The sequence below is a fragment of the Atractosteus spatula genome, chromosome 16 (genome assembly GCF_055471065.1).
Source record: "Atractosteus spatula isolate fAtrSpa1 chromosome 16, fAtrSpa1.hap1, whole genome shotgun sequence".
Taxonomy (NCBI): Eukaryota; Metazoa; Chordata; class Actinopteri; order Semionotiformes; family Lepisosteidae; genus Atractosteus; species Atractosteus spatula.
The window spans coordinates 8549990-8564089 of NC_142721.1; the positions used below are offsets into that span (position 1 = coordinate 8549990).

The window sequence follows — 14100 nt, forward strand, 5'->3', positions numbered from 1 at the left end:
AAGAAAATGAAGTAGAATTGTGTAAGAGATCATAAAGTTTAACAGATCAACACATAAACATGAAAACTGCAAGTGTTTACAGGTCTATTTATAAAAAATGCTTATTACAGATATTTACTATTTTGAGCATATGGAATAAGTATCAACTGGAATTTATATTAACATTCCATGTCAATGTAGAGAAATTGAGAACATTAATGTAAAAATAATACAAATTATTCAGTGAATATTAATGAAAGTGTTACATATTGAAATCTAAAGTTTAAACACAACAATCAACTGTAATAGGGTATGAGTTGAGCTAAAATACATTTGTTACTAGAATACTCCTTTTTATTTAACCATACTTGCTTGTATCTTAAAAATGCTGTACCTTAACACAGTAGGAACATCTTTTCCACTTTCTAAGCAAAACAACTTCAAAAGCATTCTGAATTAACTAGATTTTTAGATTCTAGACTTTTAATTTCATATTGGTCTTTGTATCATTTACATTTTTTCTGATTTGCCATATCCAATTTCATTAGGGGAGAGAGTGGCTTGGGGGAGTCCCCCTCTCCTTTAAGCCTGAAGAAAAAAGACTCATTGAGCTGTGTTTGAATATATTTTCCATCCTCGCATCTGCGAAACTGAGAGATACCAAATTTATTTCGAATGCTAATTTGATTTTCTTTTGAAATGTTGCATGTTACCCTGTGAGCCAAAGGGCAATCTTTTGGAAGAGAGGAGTCATTTTTAGAAGACATGCTCACCTCATTGTTTCTTTCTGTAATGTGACCTGGCATACTGACTGGGGTCAGTGTTGCCCTGGCTCTGTTGGGCAGACTCAAATCAACTGCTTGGTCTGAGCACTTCATCTCTCTGGATAGGTTGTAAAACTTAAAAGAAGCAGTAAACTCGCTAGAGCTTAAGAAATCATGGGTCTGTGTGGCTTTCTCAGCTGTTGGCTTCACAGGTATTCCTGATGGCAGCAAAGATGAAAACTCTACTTCGGTGTGCTGACCATTCTTGGCATCTCCTGGGTTTGTAGCTGCACAGGTACTGTCTTCACTTGAGGTTTCCACTGTCAGGAAAGTCCTCTGAGTTAGGAAAAGTTCCTGGCTGTTAAAAGTTTCTGCTGTTTCTTGTGCAGAGTCGGGTCGATTATTTTTTTTTCTCCTTGGGCCTAGCACATTCACTTTGTGTTTAGAATTTAAAGAGTCTTTATCAATAGCAAGCTTTAAAGACAGTAATGGTTCTGTGCCGCTCCAGTTGTCTGAGGATTCCCCTTGCATTTCTCCTACTTGCCCTTCTGCGTTTTTGTTTTGTGCAGATACACCTTCAAATGCTGAGGAATCCACACCAACGTTTTTACTGGGAAATGTTCCGGTATCCAGTGATACATTCTTAGGAAACTTTACAGCTCTGCCATTCTCTTGTCCACTGGAGTGAGTCTTTTCATATGTCGGATAACTTAAGATGCTATACCTCCATTCTTGCTCAGACTGAGTGATTCTGGTATTGTCACAGGCCACACTGCTCCTCCCTAGTGATAGGTTTTCTTTACTGCTGTCCTGGTTAGAACTATCTGAATTGTACTTTTTCTTCTTTGGTTTCTTAAAAGAACTATTCACAGGAAGCAACAGAGAGGAGTCTTGATTTTTAGTTAGCTTGACTTTCTTGGTTTCTGTCTGCTTCTCACTGCCTCTGTCAAGGTTACTTCTTTTGGACTTCTTTTTCTTAATTTTTGGCGAGCTCATTTTTCTTGCTTCACCGATGGGATGTGCTACAGGACAAAAGTCATCTCTCAGCTCTGTTTGGTGTTTCTTCTCTTTTCTACGGCTTTTGGATTTCTTTGATTTCTTAGACTTTTTGCTTTTTTTAATATCATCTGAAGTGCCAAATAGTGATGTAGTTGAATTAAAATCTTCAAAGTCTTCACTCAAGGGTTTATTCGAACACATCTAAAATTATACATGCATAATAATATATAAACATTGAATAAATGTTTTGCAATCCATGCATCTGACCTATCAAATTAAAAACTATTCTGCTTTCATTTAAGTACAATTTGTTTTTCAAAACAATTTTAAGTATTTAATGCCTTTGTAAAACTTGCAGTTTTATTCATCATTGTAGTAATAGTAGAAAACGTAATATTGTTCATTTTATGCAAATCAATATAGATGAGAGAAAATACACATTTAAAACATATAAACACTCCTTTAACATATAAACACAGCTTTAACTGTCATGTTGTCTTTTTGCTTAATGAAACAAAATGACAAACAATAACCATTACATTAATACCTACCAGATATTTCACACACTCTTTTTTATCTTTCACAGCTGGTGTGCTGCACACAATGTTTTTCTTCTTAAACATTTTTGATATCCGGGGGACTGATAATCTGTAAATATAATGAAATTTCCCCTAAGAAACAGAAAAGTAGTTTTTCATCTTTAAAAAAATAATTATACTGCATCTTTTAAATCAGATATAAAGTACAGTATTTCCTATCTTAAACTCTTAAATACCAACCACAAATCTAGAAAACTGCAGACTCACCTGTCCTCAAGTACTGGGGTTTGGTCACCCTGGCACTCACAGTTTTCTTTTGAACAGTTTTCTATTTAATTGAAAAAAAGACCATGGTACACATCACACAATGTTGTTTTTCCTTGTGAGTTTATAACAGTGGCCCAGCAAAACCTAGGCCATGAATCCTGAAATCGTTAAACTACCAAGATACAGTATATATATTAAAATGCAAAGTTAAAAGATAAATTAAGTATTAAAATAAATTTCGTTTCGCCTATTTTTACACCCTGCCTTTTTGGACAATATTTTAACAAGAATTTCCAGTTTCACAAGAAAGCATAGTTTTATCGTTTGTACATGCAGTGAATTAAAACAATATTTCATTTTAGGATGTGTAATTTTTATTGCCATCAACCGGAGTTGTAACCGGTAAAATACAACACTGCTTTTACCTAGTATTTACCATATCTTAATTTACTGTATCGATAAAATAATACGCGAAAAAGATCAGGTATCCATGAAAGAATCAGGTAACATACTGTAGGCCCATCATGTTTTCAAGTCTAGCGGTTACATAAGGTTTTAAGTAATTTTCTTCAGATTATAATATGTATTTCCGTGCAGTATTTCAGATTGTCTTCTCAAATCGTAATTACATACTATAGATATTCGCATTAAACTTCACCCCAAAATACAAAAAATATAACTAAAATAGCATCTGATGTGACAACTACAGCATACGAACCTGCATGAGCATGTGACCTATGTATCTCATTTAATAGGCACTGATTAATAACCAAAAAGAAAAAACGAATATATATATATATTCATACCAGTTACGTTCCAAGTCTGACAATCACATTTATACGATATATATTGATTATGTATTCTAATTTTGAATATAGCTGCCTCCCCATGAGTCACCTCAACAGTAACTAAAATATAGTAATATGATATTTCGGGCTAAAACTACTGAGTAATTAATCTGAGAACATATTTGATTTGAAAAGATGATTTTACCTTGCTCTTTTGACACCACCTAATTTATTTTCTTAAGTCCCGCCTGTGGACGTTGCATTTTTCGAAAAGCGCCGAAGCGCCTTTTTTAGCCATATTTATACGAACACGATACCCTTTCTAACCAATGAACTGATGTTTATTTTATTAAACAGTACGATGGCACCATAAAATAAACATATAAAAAAAAACATACAGACTCCCCGCAGGAAAGGTTCTGTCAAAAAGCTTCTTTACTTGTTTCACTGACCTAACATTACGCGCTTTCATTTACATATTTCGCCTGTTCAATAGATTAGCAATAGCAAACTGTGAAGAAGGGTTGCAAGGACATTTTAAAATAACGGTTTATTGAACGAAGACTATTTTGTGTTTCATCTAACATTTATTTTTTACCACTTTCGTAATGAATTGACATTGGAATATTGGACTTTAAAAGGCAGAGTAACATTTTGAATTTGGATGACACAGGAGCGTTACGTGTTTAAACGTGTTACAATGAATTCCCGATTAAAAAAGAGAACTCACAGATGGTCCTGGCAGCAGCTTGACATACTGTAGTTGAAAGTAGTCAGGTGAGTCATAAATTTACTTTCGATATTCCGGTTGATAAATCATTGTAATTGTATTATATAGTTAACATTTAAAGTGGCACAGAGGGAAAGTTCTGTTCCAGACGTTTCAGGCCTTCTAAAAGACAGTGACAGTTTTTTATTTGATTACATAAACCATTAATTTCTTTTAATGTACAGTAGGTACCTACAAGGAATTCATTGAATAATCATACCAACAATGTAACTGAGAGCTCAGGAGAAGTTGATAACTGAAAGACACTAGTCTTTAGTCTAATTATATAATTAAGACACCATGCCCCAGGAATTCATTTGAGACATTCTGCCTCATAATCAGCTTCATAACAATTATTTAATACTCTTGTCTGAGTGAGGACTATGGTTTTGCTATTGCATTGTAATTAAACTTGACATTTGCTTTACATTAATGGTTATTCTACTTGCATCAGCAGTAGTGGCTTGTCTCCGGAGCGGTAAATATAACAAGAGCTGGGTGTACAAGAGATGTTTTATAGGCCTATTTGATTTAATATGCACTCTATAAACAGTTTACTGTACGTCTTTGAAGTAAAATCACAGCAGCAGTCTCAAACTCTGTCCCTTGAATGCGTTGTGTCTTCTCGGTTAAACCAGTTATCAGAACATATGGTGTTGCCAAGTCCTTTTAGTTCTCAGACTCCTTATTTGTGAAACTCCATACAGACTGACTGTAGGGATCTGTGGCCTCCTTTAAGTGACAACTCAAGGTGCGTTTTTTATAGCACCTTGAGAACAAATCCTTTCCTAATATATCGCACTGTAGTGTGATCAGTGCTGTTTTATTAGCATGAATGGTATTAGATCCCATTCCACCAAAAAATAGTTTAAATTGTAATTTTACTTGGTGAATAATTTTAAATAGTGTTAAAATGACATGAGTGAAATCATTTATTTTTAATGTATAAATGAAAGAAATCTGTGGACATTAAACAAAATGAGCAAGGCCTTCAGCCTTTAAACGATGACCTCTCTGATGTCAATAGACAGTGATTTGGTATTTAACCTTTCTGTACCCGTTCAGCTTTATGAATCACTGGAGTCCGGCTCACATCAGCGCCTCTGCTGATCTTCACTTTGAATTGCTTGCTGCGGCAGTTTGCTCCAAAGGAAATGCCTTCTCAGAATTTAAGGGAAAAGACCTTTCATTGTTTTTTTTTTAGTGTGGAAAAACTCCAGTAGAGGATTTAGTTTAACAATTAATGTCGCAGATTAATTCTTGCTTCAAAGAGGGCAAATTCTTTACAATTTACTTTGGGAATATTTCTGTTTTTTGCAGTTGCTTTTCCTGATTTCCTTCTTCCTTCTTTTTCTTTTGACATTTTGAGTTTTCAGAATACTGATCAAAAATAACAAGATACTTTGAAACAGAGAAACTAAATATTTTTTATGAAATACATAAAATTGGATAGTCAATGCAATCTTTTATTATAAATAGATTGTATTAATTTATTAGCAGTATATTTTATATTCTAGATAGATTCTCAGACTCATTCTATTCTAATCTACTTTTCCCCTGTACTTATTTCTCATGCCTGTATCTAGTCACAAGGTGAGAAAAACAGTCATGTTTAATGACAGTAAGGTTATACATTTAAAGTCTAAGGAAACACCACCAATGATGCATTTAGTGCATTATTTTCTTGATATAGTAAGCAGTGATTCACATATAATTCAGACTCAGTTTGCCTCTGTGGGTAATCTTAGAGCTTGAAGATTTATATGTCAGTGAAACATTTGTAGTTTCTGAAAATTCACTGTTTTTTTAGCATTTTTAACAATAATTAAAGCTGATAAAGGCATAATGAATATGATCTTGTAAATTACACAGCTGTAAAAGAGGGGAGGGACAGCTGTGCTTTGTCATTGTAAGCGCCTCATTGTGACAAACCAAATCTTTCACTAGGGCAGTCCCAGGAATCCGCACACACAAAGACATACAATGGTAAAGTGGAGGAGGCTTTTTTGCAGAGTTTTGAAGACCTACAATCGGAAAACTTCAACTACAGATACCCTCCCCCCATGACTGCTATCGAACCACATTCACCACAAATCATCATGCAAACTCTATATACCAAACACTGATTACACCCAAAATGAGAATGTTTATTTCTATGCCACTACTGATAATTCTGAGCCAGCAGCCATATCATCCTGCAGCTCACAACTGGCAACCCACTGAAGCTAAGCAGGTGTGAGCCTAGAGGGAAGAATTAATAGTATTATCATTTAATCAGTTGTCTAGTTACTGTACCTCCCAGTGAGACAATCTAAAGTCCTATTGTCCCTTTGGTGGCCTCTAGTGGTGTGTCAGCTGCTACTACAGTCACTTCATTGGCCTGCCTGTCAAACTTATCCAAGGCTTGATACAGTGAAACACTGTGTAAAAATAGTCCCCAGTATTGCTTGACATATTAGCTTTTCATAAGAATTGTAAAAGTTTGATATAGACCCAGTCTGTTCAATTAAGTTATGATTTATATACTGGATAGGCAATATTATGGTTGTGAGCGGTACTACTGTATATGTCCGTAGGTTTCAAACAGAGATTTAAATGGTACATCAGTTAGACACTTTTTATCAGTCATTAAAATGTGGAGTCATTAGTTAGGGGAATCTAATCACATGTAATAATGATGTAACTGTCAATCACAACTCAGTGTAATAAAAATGATAGAATGTTTTATTCCGTAACTATGACTAGTCCTTTGAGTTGCATGCATACCAAAATACAATATTAAGACAAAATGTACTTAAAGTTAGGAGAAAGGTATAGTTCATTGTAAACATCTCTATATCTGTTTTTAATGCAACAGAGAGAAAGAAGTGTTTTAAGCACTGTTAATGTTAAATTCTCTCAATGAAGTGTGTATAATAAAGCTTCCATTTTAGTTTTTGTGTACCTGACTAACTTTTTATCCATTAAGTTACAATAGTTGAGTTCATTTAAAATTTTTTTTGGGGGGGGGTTATTATTTTATAAAATTGCTTTTAGAACAGGCCCTTTGTCCATTAAAATGAATAAAAAGTATAGTATGTTATTTGAATGCCAAATTTTCTATTATCCTTACTTGCTGTTATAAGGTTTCTTCACTATTTAAGTCAGTAAAAAATGTTTTGTAGTTTTGTGGTCTGGCTTTGTAAATATTTAGTCCACATTTGATTTTTCATTCTTGATAAATTAAGTGTATTATAAACATGCAAAACAATCTCTCATTTTTTATTTTTGATGTGCATCCTCAAGATATATACAGGTTCCTTATTTTTGTTCTGAAAGGACACAACTCAACAACTTTTGTTCAGTTTGTAAAAACTGCCAGCACCATTAGAAAGTAGATTTTTCAGTACTTTCAAAACTACTTTTCAATAGAAAGTAACCCATAATTAGACACTTTGTTTAGTTTCTATGGCAATTATGAAGTAAACACATTTAAGATGGGATAGTGTTCTTGTTGTAAAGTTTGTCATGTGTTAATGTACTTAGACTTTCTTAATGATCTGGGTAAATACCTGTTCATTGCTTAACAGATGAGGTCAAAGCTTATAGTGTGTGACAGTGTATAAATGGGACCATTAGAAATGCCTGTAACCTTAAATAGAACATGAGGCATGCATCCACTGTTCAGCTTCATGTTAAAATACAGTTATATAACAGGTCATCACTACTGGCATTTAAGCAACTTAACATCAGTGATAAATTGGGATAGGTCTTCTGATGAATATGGCTTCAGAGACCCCAAAAGATCTAGACTGTGGCTATATATATATACATGATGATGACATCACCTTCCACAGATGTGCACTGAAGTCTGTTGTGCTTCTCCTGGGTCAAACAAAGATACTGTATGTCAAATGGGCAAATGACATCAAATCCCCCAAGTAAAAGGAAATGAAGCACCGCATCTCCTAATATTCTGGTAAGAATAATATTATTTCTAGTTTTTCATGTGTAAAACATGTTTAAGACCTCTTGAGTATATGACAGCTGTTCTGCTAACTTTAAAATATGTTCACCTTTCTTTCAGAACATACTTAAAGTAAAACCCTCCTTAATGTCTACTTTTTATTTTCTTGATACATTAAAACAAAATGTCTGCAAAGGTATTTTCATATAATTGTGTGGATTTTTTTTACTGTATGTATTTTTCATTATGTATTAAATAATTATACTTCATTATACGTTAAATAATATTTAAGATTAATAATATTAAGATATGGTGATTGTCACACCATGTCATGAAGCATTCGTTAAAAAATTAAGTGTCAATGGATTTTGCAACAGCAGTGTACATTGTATATGTGTGTTGGGAGTTTTTCAATATAGTTTAATTGTTAGTAGTCTTCCTTGGGTCACAACTCAGTGGTCAGAAATAATATGAAATTGGTTGGTTTCGTTTTATTGAATGGAATACCCTTGTCTCTTTCCAATAATTTTATAGATCATGTTACGTAAAACATCCACATTTTTCAAATGTCGGTGTTAAGTAGCTGTAGTTTCACCATGGGGTCAACCATGTCCATGCTGTCCATACAGTTTTCACCTTGATCCCTTCTGAAGTCCTTTGCACAACATTGGTGTTGCATACCGTTGGCAGCATGGCTGGCATTGTGTTAGGATGAGGTCATGAGAACTACAGTTTGGGGTTGAAGGTTCCCCTCCATGCAACTATATACTGCTTGGAATTGGAGAAATGAGGTTTAGAATCTCATGGAAAGGGCAAAGGCCAATTGGCTTTGGTTTATATCCTCAAAACACACCATAGCCAAATAAACGTTTCATGTGCAAGAAGTAAAAAGACCAAAAATTTCAAAGTGAGCTCATCCCTACAACTAATTTTAGATCTGAAGTGCTGTTTGTAAACAGCTACAACCTCCGGTCTCCATCAAAATGTGCTGCTAACACACAGCACCTTATAACTAAACAAACTATTAAGTAGTACATATTCAAAACCAGTGGAATGAAGAACGATTAGAAACACTATTGTTTTACAGAAGAAATAATTCTAAACATAATGTTCAGAGGTTTGCATTGAAGCAAAACGTGAACCTAGCCAGACCAGCCAATTACAGTAGCAGAACTTGGCAGGGGTGGAAGTGAGGCATGTGGGCAAACAGGTATGATTTATCTTGGCTTCAGGACTCATAGAAATCATGTTTATGATCTTACAGCTCTTCCGACTACAGACATGATGACAGAGTTCAATGTACATCTAGCTGATATTTTCCCTAGCCTATTAGTTATCTCATAACCTCAAGCCTGCAACTATCCTTATCCAAGTTTATCAACAGCTGACCACCTGCTGCCAAGTTCTTTTCCTATATTGAAATGCGAGAAGAAATTCTTACAGCTATGACAGAACCCCTAACCATCCCATGAAGGAAGATGTATAGGCCTGTACTGTTTCATTCATCTCGGGGACGTACTCCTGACATGACATGGCCATTCCTGTCCTACATTTAGAAAGCTCGCCTCATTGCTGTCTATTCTAATACGTTACCTTGTGTCTGCAAAGGGGCCTAAACGTCCTAAAATACAATTTTAATGCAAAACACACAATTGTTTAGACCACCCAAGAAAAATGACATGCCAGCCTGCTTCTTGTAATTATGTTTGCGCAAAATGAAAGACTAACTGTGATCAGCCATTCTGATTGAAATCTATGTGACAACTTAATTAAACCTTTAATTTTGTACTATTGCTTTAGCAGCATGGCAAAGAATAGTATGTGGGATTTGAACAAAGATAAAAACTGAAATGAGATCAACCTCTGGTGAGCTGTGCAGTGATTAAATACCAAGTGCCGATATCTATACTTGCAAAAAATTCAATGTTCATTGTTGAAAGTAGTATCTATCTGAAATGGTTTGGGTATTGTATCTTATTAATGCATATACAATAACCTTTTTTGAAGATTTTTTTTCCTGTGACACAGGGTCTCATCATTATAATTAGGACTAAAATAAAATGATAAAACATAACATGCTTGAAATACTGTATATTAACTTGTGTGATAGATTTTAAGTGAATTTTATTTGTATTTGTTCAGTTAACATTTTTCACAGTAAACCTGCTTAACAATACCTAATAAATGGGAAATGTGAGAAATCAATATCCATTACAAATCTGTTGTAATCGAATTAAAAGGACCACAATAAATATTTGTTTTCAAGAAGTGCGGTTACAAGAATAGATATTGTTTGAGGTACGCTTTTCTCTTTTCTATTAAAAACTGAAAATACTGAAAAGTGTAATACTGACAAAATCAACGCTGGATTTGTCTTTCTCCAGCGCAACTACTTTGCTAACCTGGCGTTCACAGCTTAATACTTCAGGACCTGAAGAAAATTCCTTAAAAGGGATGCGTTCTTTTTCCGCTTAGCAGAGTGACGCAATCACTTTTAGAAAGCCAGTCTTTTACTCAACCATTAACATTTGTATCTGACGTGTGATTGGTATGCTGACGTCATTGGTTCTAACACCTTTTCAGTGCGCTTCATGGTGTTAATTTGTGGGATTTCGGATGGTTGTTGCTCTCCGGGGCAACGTGATCTACATAAGAGCGTTTTCAAACGACAGCCTGTATCTAGGCTGCTGTAGCTGCGGCAAATCTCATTAGGTCCGCATTGTGTCAGTCTGAATATCTGCTCTTACAAACAGCAAATAAATAAGTTACCGTTTCTCATATCACATTGTTCATGAACGTTTTTAATTATTTCAAACAGGTAGTAGCGACAGCAATATGATGGCGTTTTTTTTCTTTACAGGAGCTAAATACTCTTCTCGTGGCGACCAAATGTATGAATGCATTTTAGTTCAAACGAATTCACGGAAATCTAAATTCCTTTTCAAAATTACGATTTTTAGGATTAATACATTTGCCAGAATATTATAAAAAGTAAGTTTTATGTTTATACATCTGTAAATTCCGGATGGGGATAGGACAATAAAATCTAACCTAAACACGCTGTTTTGGATTAGATTCTTAATCTCATATGGAATTCAAGCTAGACAGTGTGTGCGTTTACAGGTTTGTATAAAGCATGGGCTTTTACATGAAATTACTTAAAATTGGAATATGATATTACGACAGATAAGACAAAAGCCCCCCACACTCCTCCACACACACACACAGCCGCGTCCTCATGCAAGGCACAGAGATATTTCAATGAAATTAATTGACCGTGATATATTTGATCAGCGTCACCGACTTCATCTGGGAGTTCACAAAGAGGAAAAAGTTATTTCCTTCTGGGTAATTAGTCGGTGAGGATGCAAATCGGTTGAAAGATGTGGTGTGGGGAGTGTTGGTAACGTTACTGCCATGCGCAAGAATGCTTCACCCCCATCAAAGCTTGGGGTGACATCAACGTCAATAACAAGAACGGCCCGTCAATGACCGGGAGCTATATAAGGCACTTTGGGGAGAGGTTCACTAATCTCAATGGACAGGCTGATGTGAAAACGGGGTTAACAATCCAGCGCAGAGTCAGCCTCAGATCGCAGTTTCTGGAAAGCTATACCAAGGGTGGTAAGTAGAGTTCATCAGCACTTCAACTTGCTCTCAGACTCACTCACTAAACCTGATCATCTCCATACAAACGAAAGCGATTTTTACCTTTCCTCATTTTTATTTTTTGACAAGACCTGTCAAATGATGTTTCTGTGTATGTGCTTTAAAACTTTTAAAATCACTATTTTGTAAAACTCCTTTCAGCAACATTAGATGTTTCGTAACATTTGATCTCATCAAGATAAGCAATTTTAACTTCAGTTATTGTTCGCAATAGGGCTACCCTCTTGAACTATTTAATTTTAATTGACAGGATATCAACATGTTTTTTATGAGAAGCCTGGACAAACTTTCCTGCATTATGGTCCTGTGTGCTCTTTACTATTCTTCACAGTCAGAAGGAGTGCCACTGAGGTGTGTATAAATACAATTATATTTTGTTAAAACTATTGTAACGCTGCGTAATTAATTGAGATCTGGATTTTATTGTGGTGTTTCTTATTGATTTTTTAATGTATTAGTATGCCCTACAACGCTATGGTGCCATTAGGTCTAGAAGTTGTTAGATACAGTATTTTGCCTGGCACCGTTGGCTGTAAAGAATCTAATCAATCACTTAAATAACACTTACATTGCATTTTGCAGAAAGAGATCCGTAAGTGAAGTTCAGTTAATGCACAGCCTTGGTGAGCACAAGTACGATAAAGAGAGACAAGACTGGCTTCAGATGAAGTTGAAGGACATTCACACAGCCTCTCTCAGGAGTAACGCGGAGAGGGGCGAGAAAGTAAGGAACAGGAGGCTTCTGCCAGAAGATTTCACGGACTTTGAAGTGCTTACGTTCGAAGAAAAAGAATACATCCGGAACTTACTAGAAATGCTATTCAACCCACAGTAGACATTTCTTATTGCTATATTGAAATTGACGACAGCAGCTACACATGGAAAACTCCGACCAGATTTTTTTTTAAAAATCGGAATAATTTAAATTCCTAAGAACGGGTCATTTTAAAATACGTATGTATTGACGACTGCTTCATTAATTCCTTTTTTTTTTGGAATATTGAAGTATGAACAGAAACATGATAACGTGGTTTCAGGAGGCTAAGCCATTTTTGCATATTATCTCAATTTAAGAGGAAAATGCACTTATTATTTATTCCTTGACGTGATATATGGAATTTTGAATACATTTTTTAAAATAATGTGCTGTTTTTATACAATATTTATTACAATGAGTAAAAACAAACGCCAAAAATATAGGACCAAACTATTTTGTATCTGGAAAAAATAAGAGCATGAAAATGATTCATAATTCCTATATTGAAAACGTTGTAATAAGAAATGTACATTTTGTGTTTTTCTATAAATGTATCCTATTAAATTATATTTTTCTGATTTTGTACCTGAGAGAATGCACTTGTATGAAGAAGAATGTACATCCGGTAGATTGTGTTAATGTGTTTTAATTAACGATGTTTTATATTTCAGAATTTACCATTGCCAACTTCACATGAAAGATACAGTACATGTCTAATTGATGGAAGCACTTATTTGCTATTCAACAAAAACAGCATGTTATTCTTGGTTATAATTACAACCTAAGAAATGTTAACTTTAATCTTTTTTTCAGACTCTGTACCATTAAATTAAAACAATATAGGAATTGCTTATAGTAATAAGAAAAAATACAGTTGCCACAAATACACATGTAATGCAAATTGCAACAGTTGGCAGATTTGATCTTATTTCCTATTTCCATTTACTTTATAATTCCTAGACAGCGTTTAAGGTCTGTTCAATTCAGACTTTGTCCTAGAAGTCCACCATAGGTAAACGCGGACACAGAAGATAAATTATGCAAAGAAATGCCCACTAAAAAGTGGAGGAATTAGAACATGTAATGTGTACATTACCACTGTGATAAACACGCTGAATCAATCTTTCAATAAACTTTTTTTTTTTTTAAAAAAGATCTTGATCGAGTTCTTTTTCGTGTTTGGGACGAGACGTGGCCTGTTGTATCACGTTTACTAACGAAAGTGATCCACTGTGAATTCAATAGTCTTTGTTAGCAATATCCGCCTACTGTGAAATTATTCCTGGCTTTCTCTCTGGCACAACGTTAGGTCACATTATTCAAAATCAAAGCTTCGGGAAAATACATAAATCAATATAAATATCATATACATATGCATATACTACAATGTTTTAGCTAAGACAAAGTCTGTCTCAAAAGTTACATAACACCTGACTAGCAGTTTAATACTATTGAGGGTGTTATTCGATTGATATATTTGTTCGTTTCCAAAAGATCTGATTATCCATCATTTGCAACCGAGGGAGCTGTACAACAGACGTCTTCCTCAGTTCATTGTCATCCAACAGATGCATCATGACTGTATGCACAGTATGTCTGTGGGAGTCCAGCGTACAGTACATG

General features: G+C 34.7%; 1 protein-coding gene across 1 annotated transcript; it reads right to left on the reverse strand.

Moving 5' to 3' along the window:
* Window positions 1-98: 98 nt before the first annotated feature.
* LOC148819505 (uncharacterized) lies at window positions 99-2365 on the reverse strand. Its single transcript, XM_088934975.1, has 2 exons — window positions 2294-2365; window positions 99-1943 (listed from the first exon to the last, which is right to left on the reverse strand). The coding sequence occupies exons 1-2, from the start codon at window positions 2363-2365 to the stop codon at window positions 486-488; spliced, it is 1530 nt and encodes a 509-aa protein (XP_088791101.1). The 3' UTR covers window positions 99-485.
* Between the last annotated feature and the right edge of the window lie 11735 nt (window positions 2366-14100).

What these genes read in the sequence shown, in the direction of transcription:
- LOC148819505 (XM_088934975.1), bottom strand. Translation starts at nt 2,365, where the DNA reads ATGTTTAAGAAGAAAAACATTGTGTGCAGCACACCAGCTGTGAAAGAT. An exon ending in AAGAGTGTGTGAAATATCTG is followed by an intron (nt 1,944 to 2,293) that starts GTAGGTATTAAT and finishes GTATAATTTTAG; the next exon opens with ATGTGTTCGAATAAACCCTT.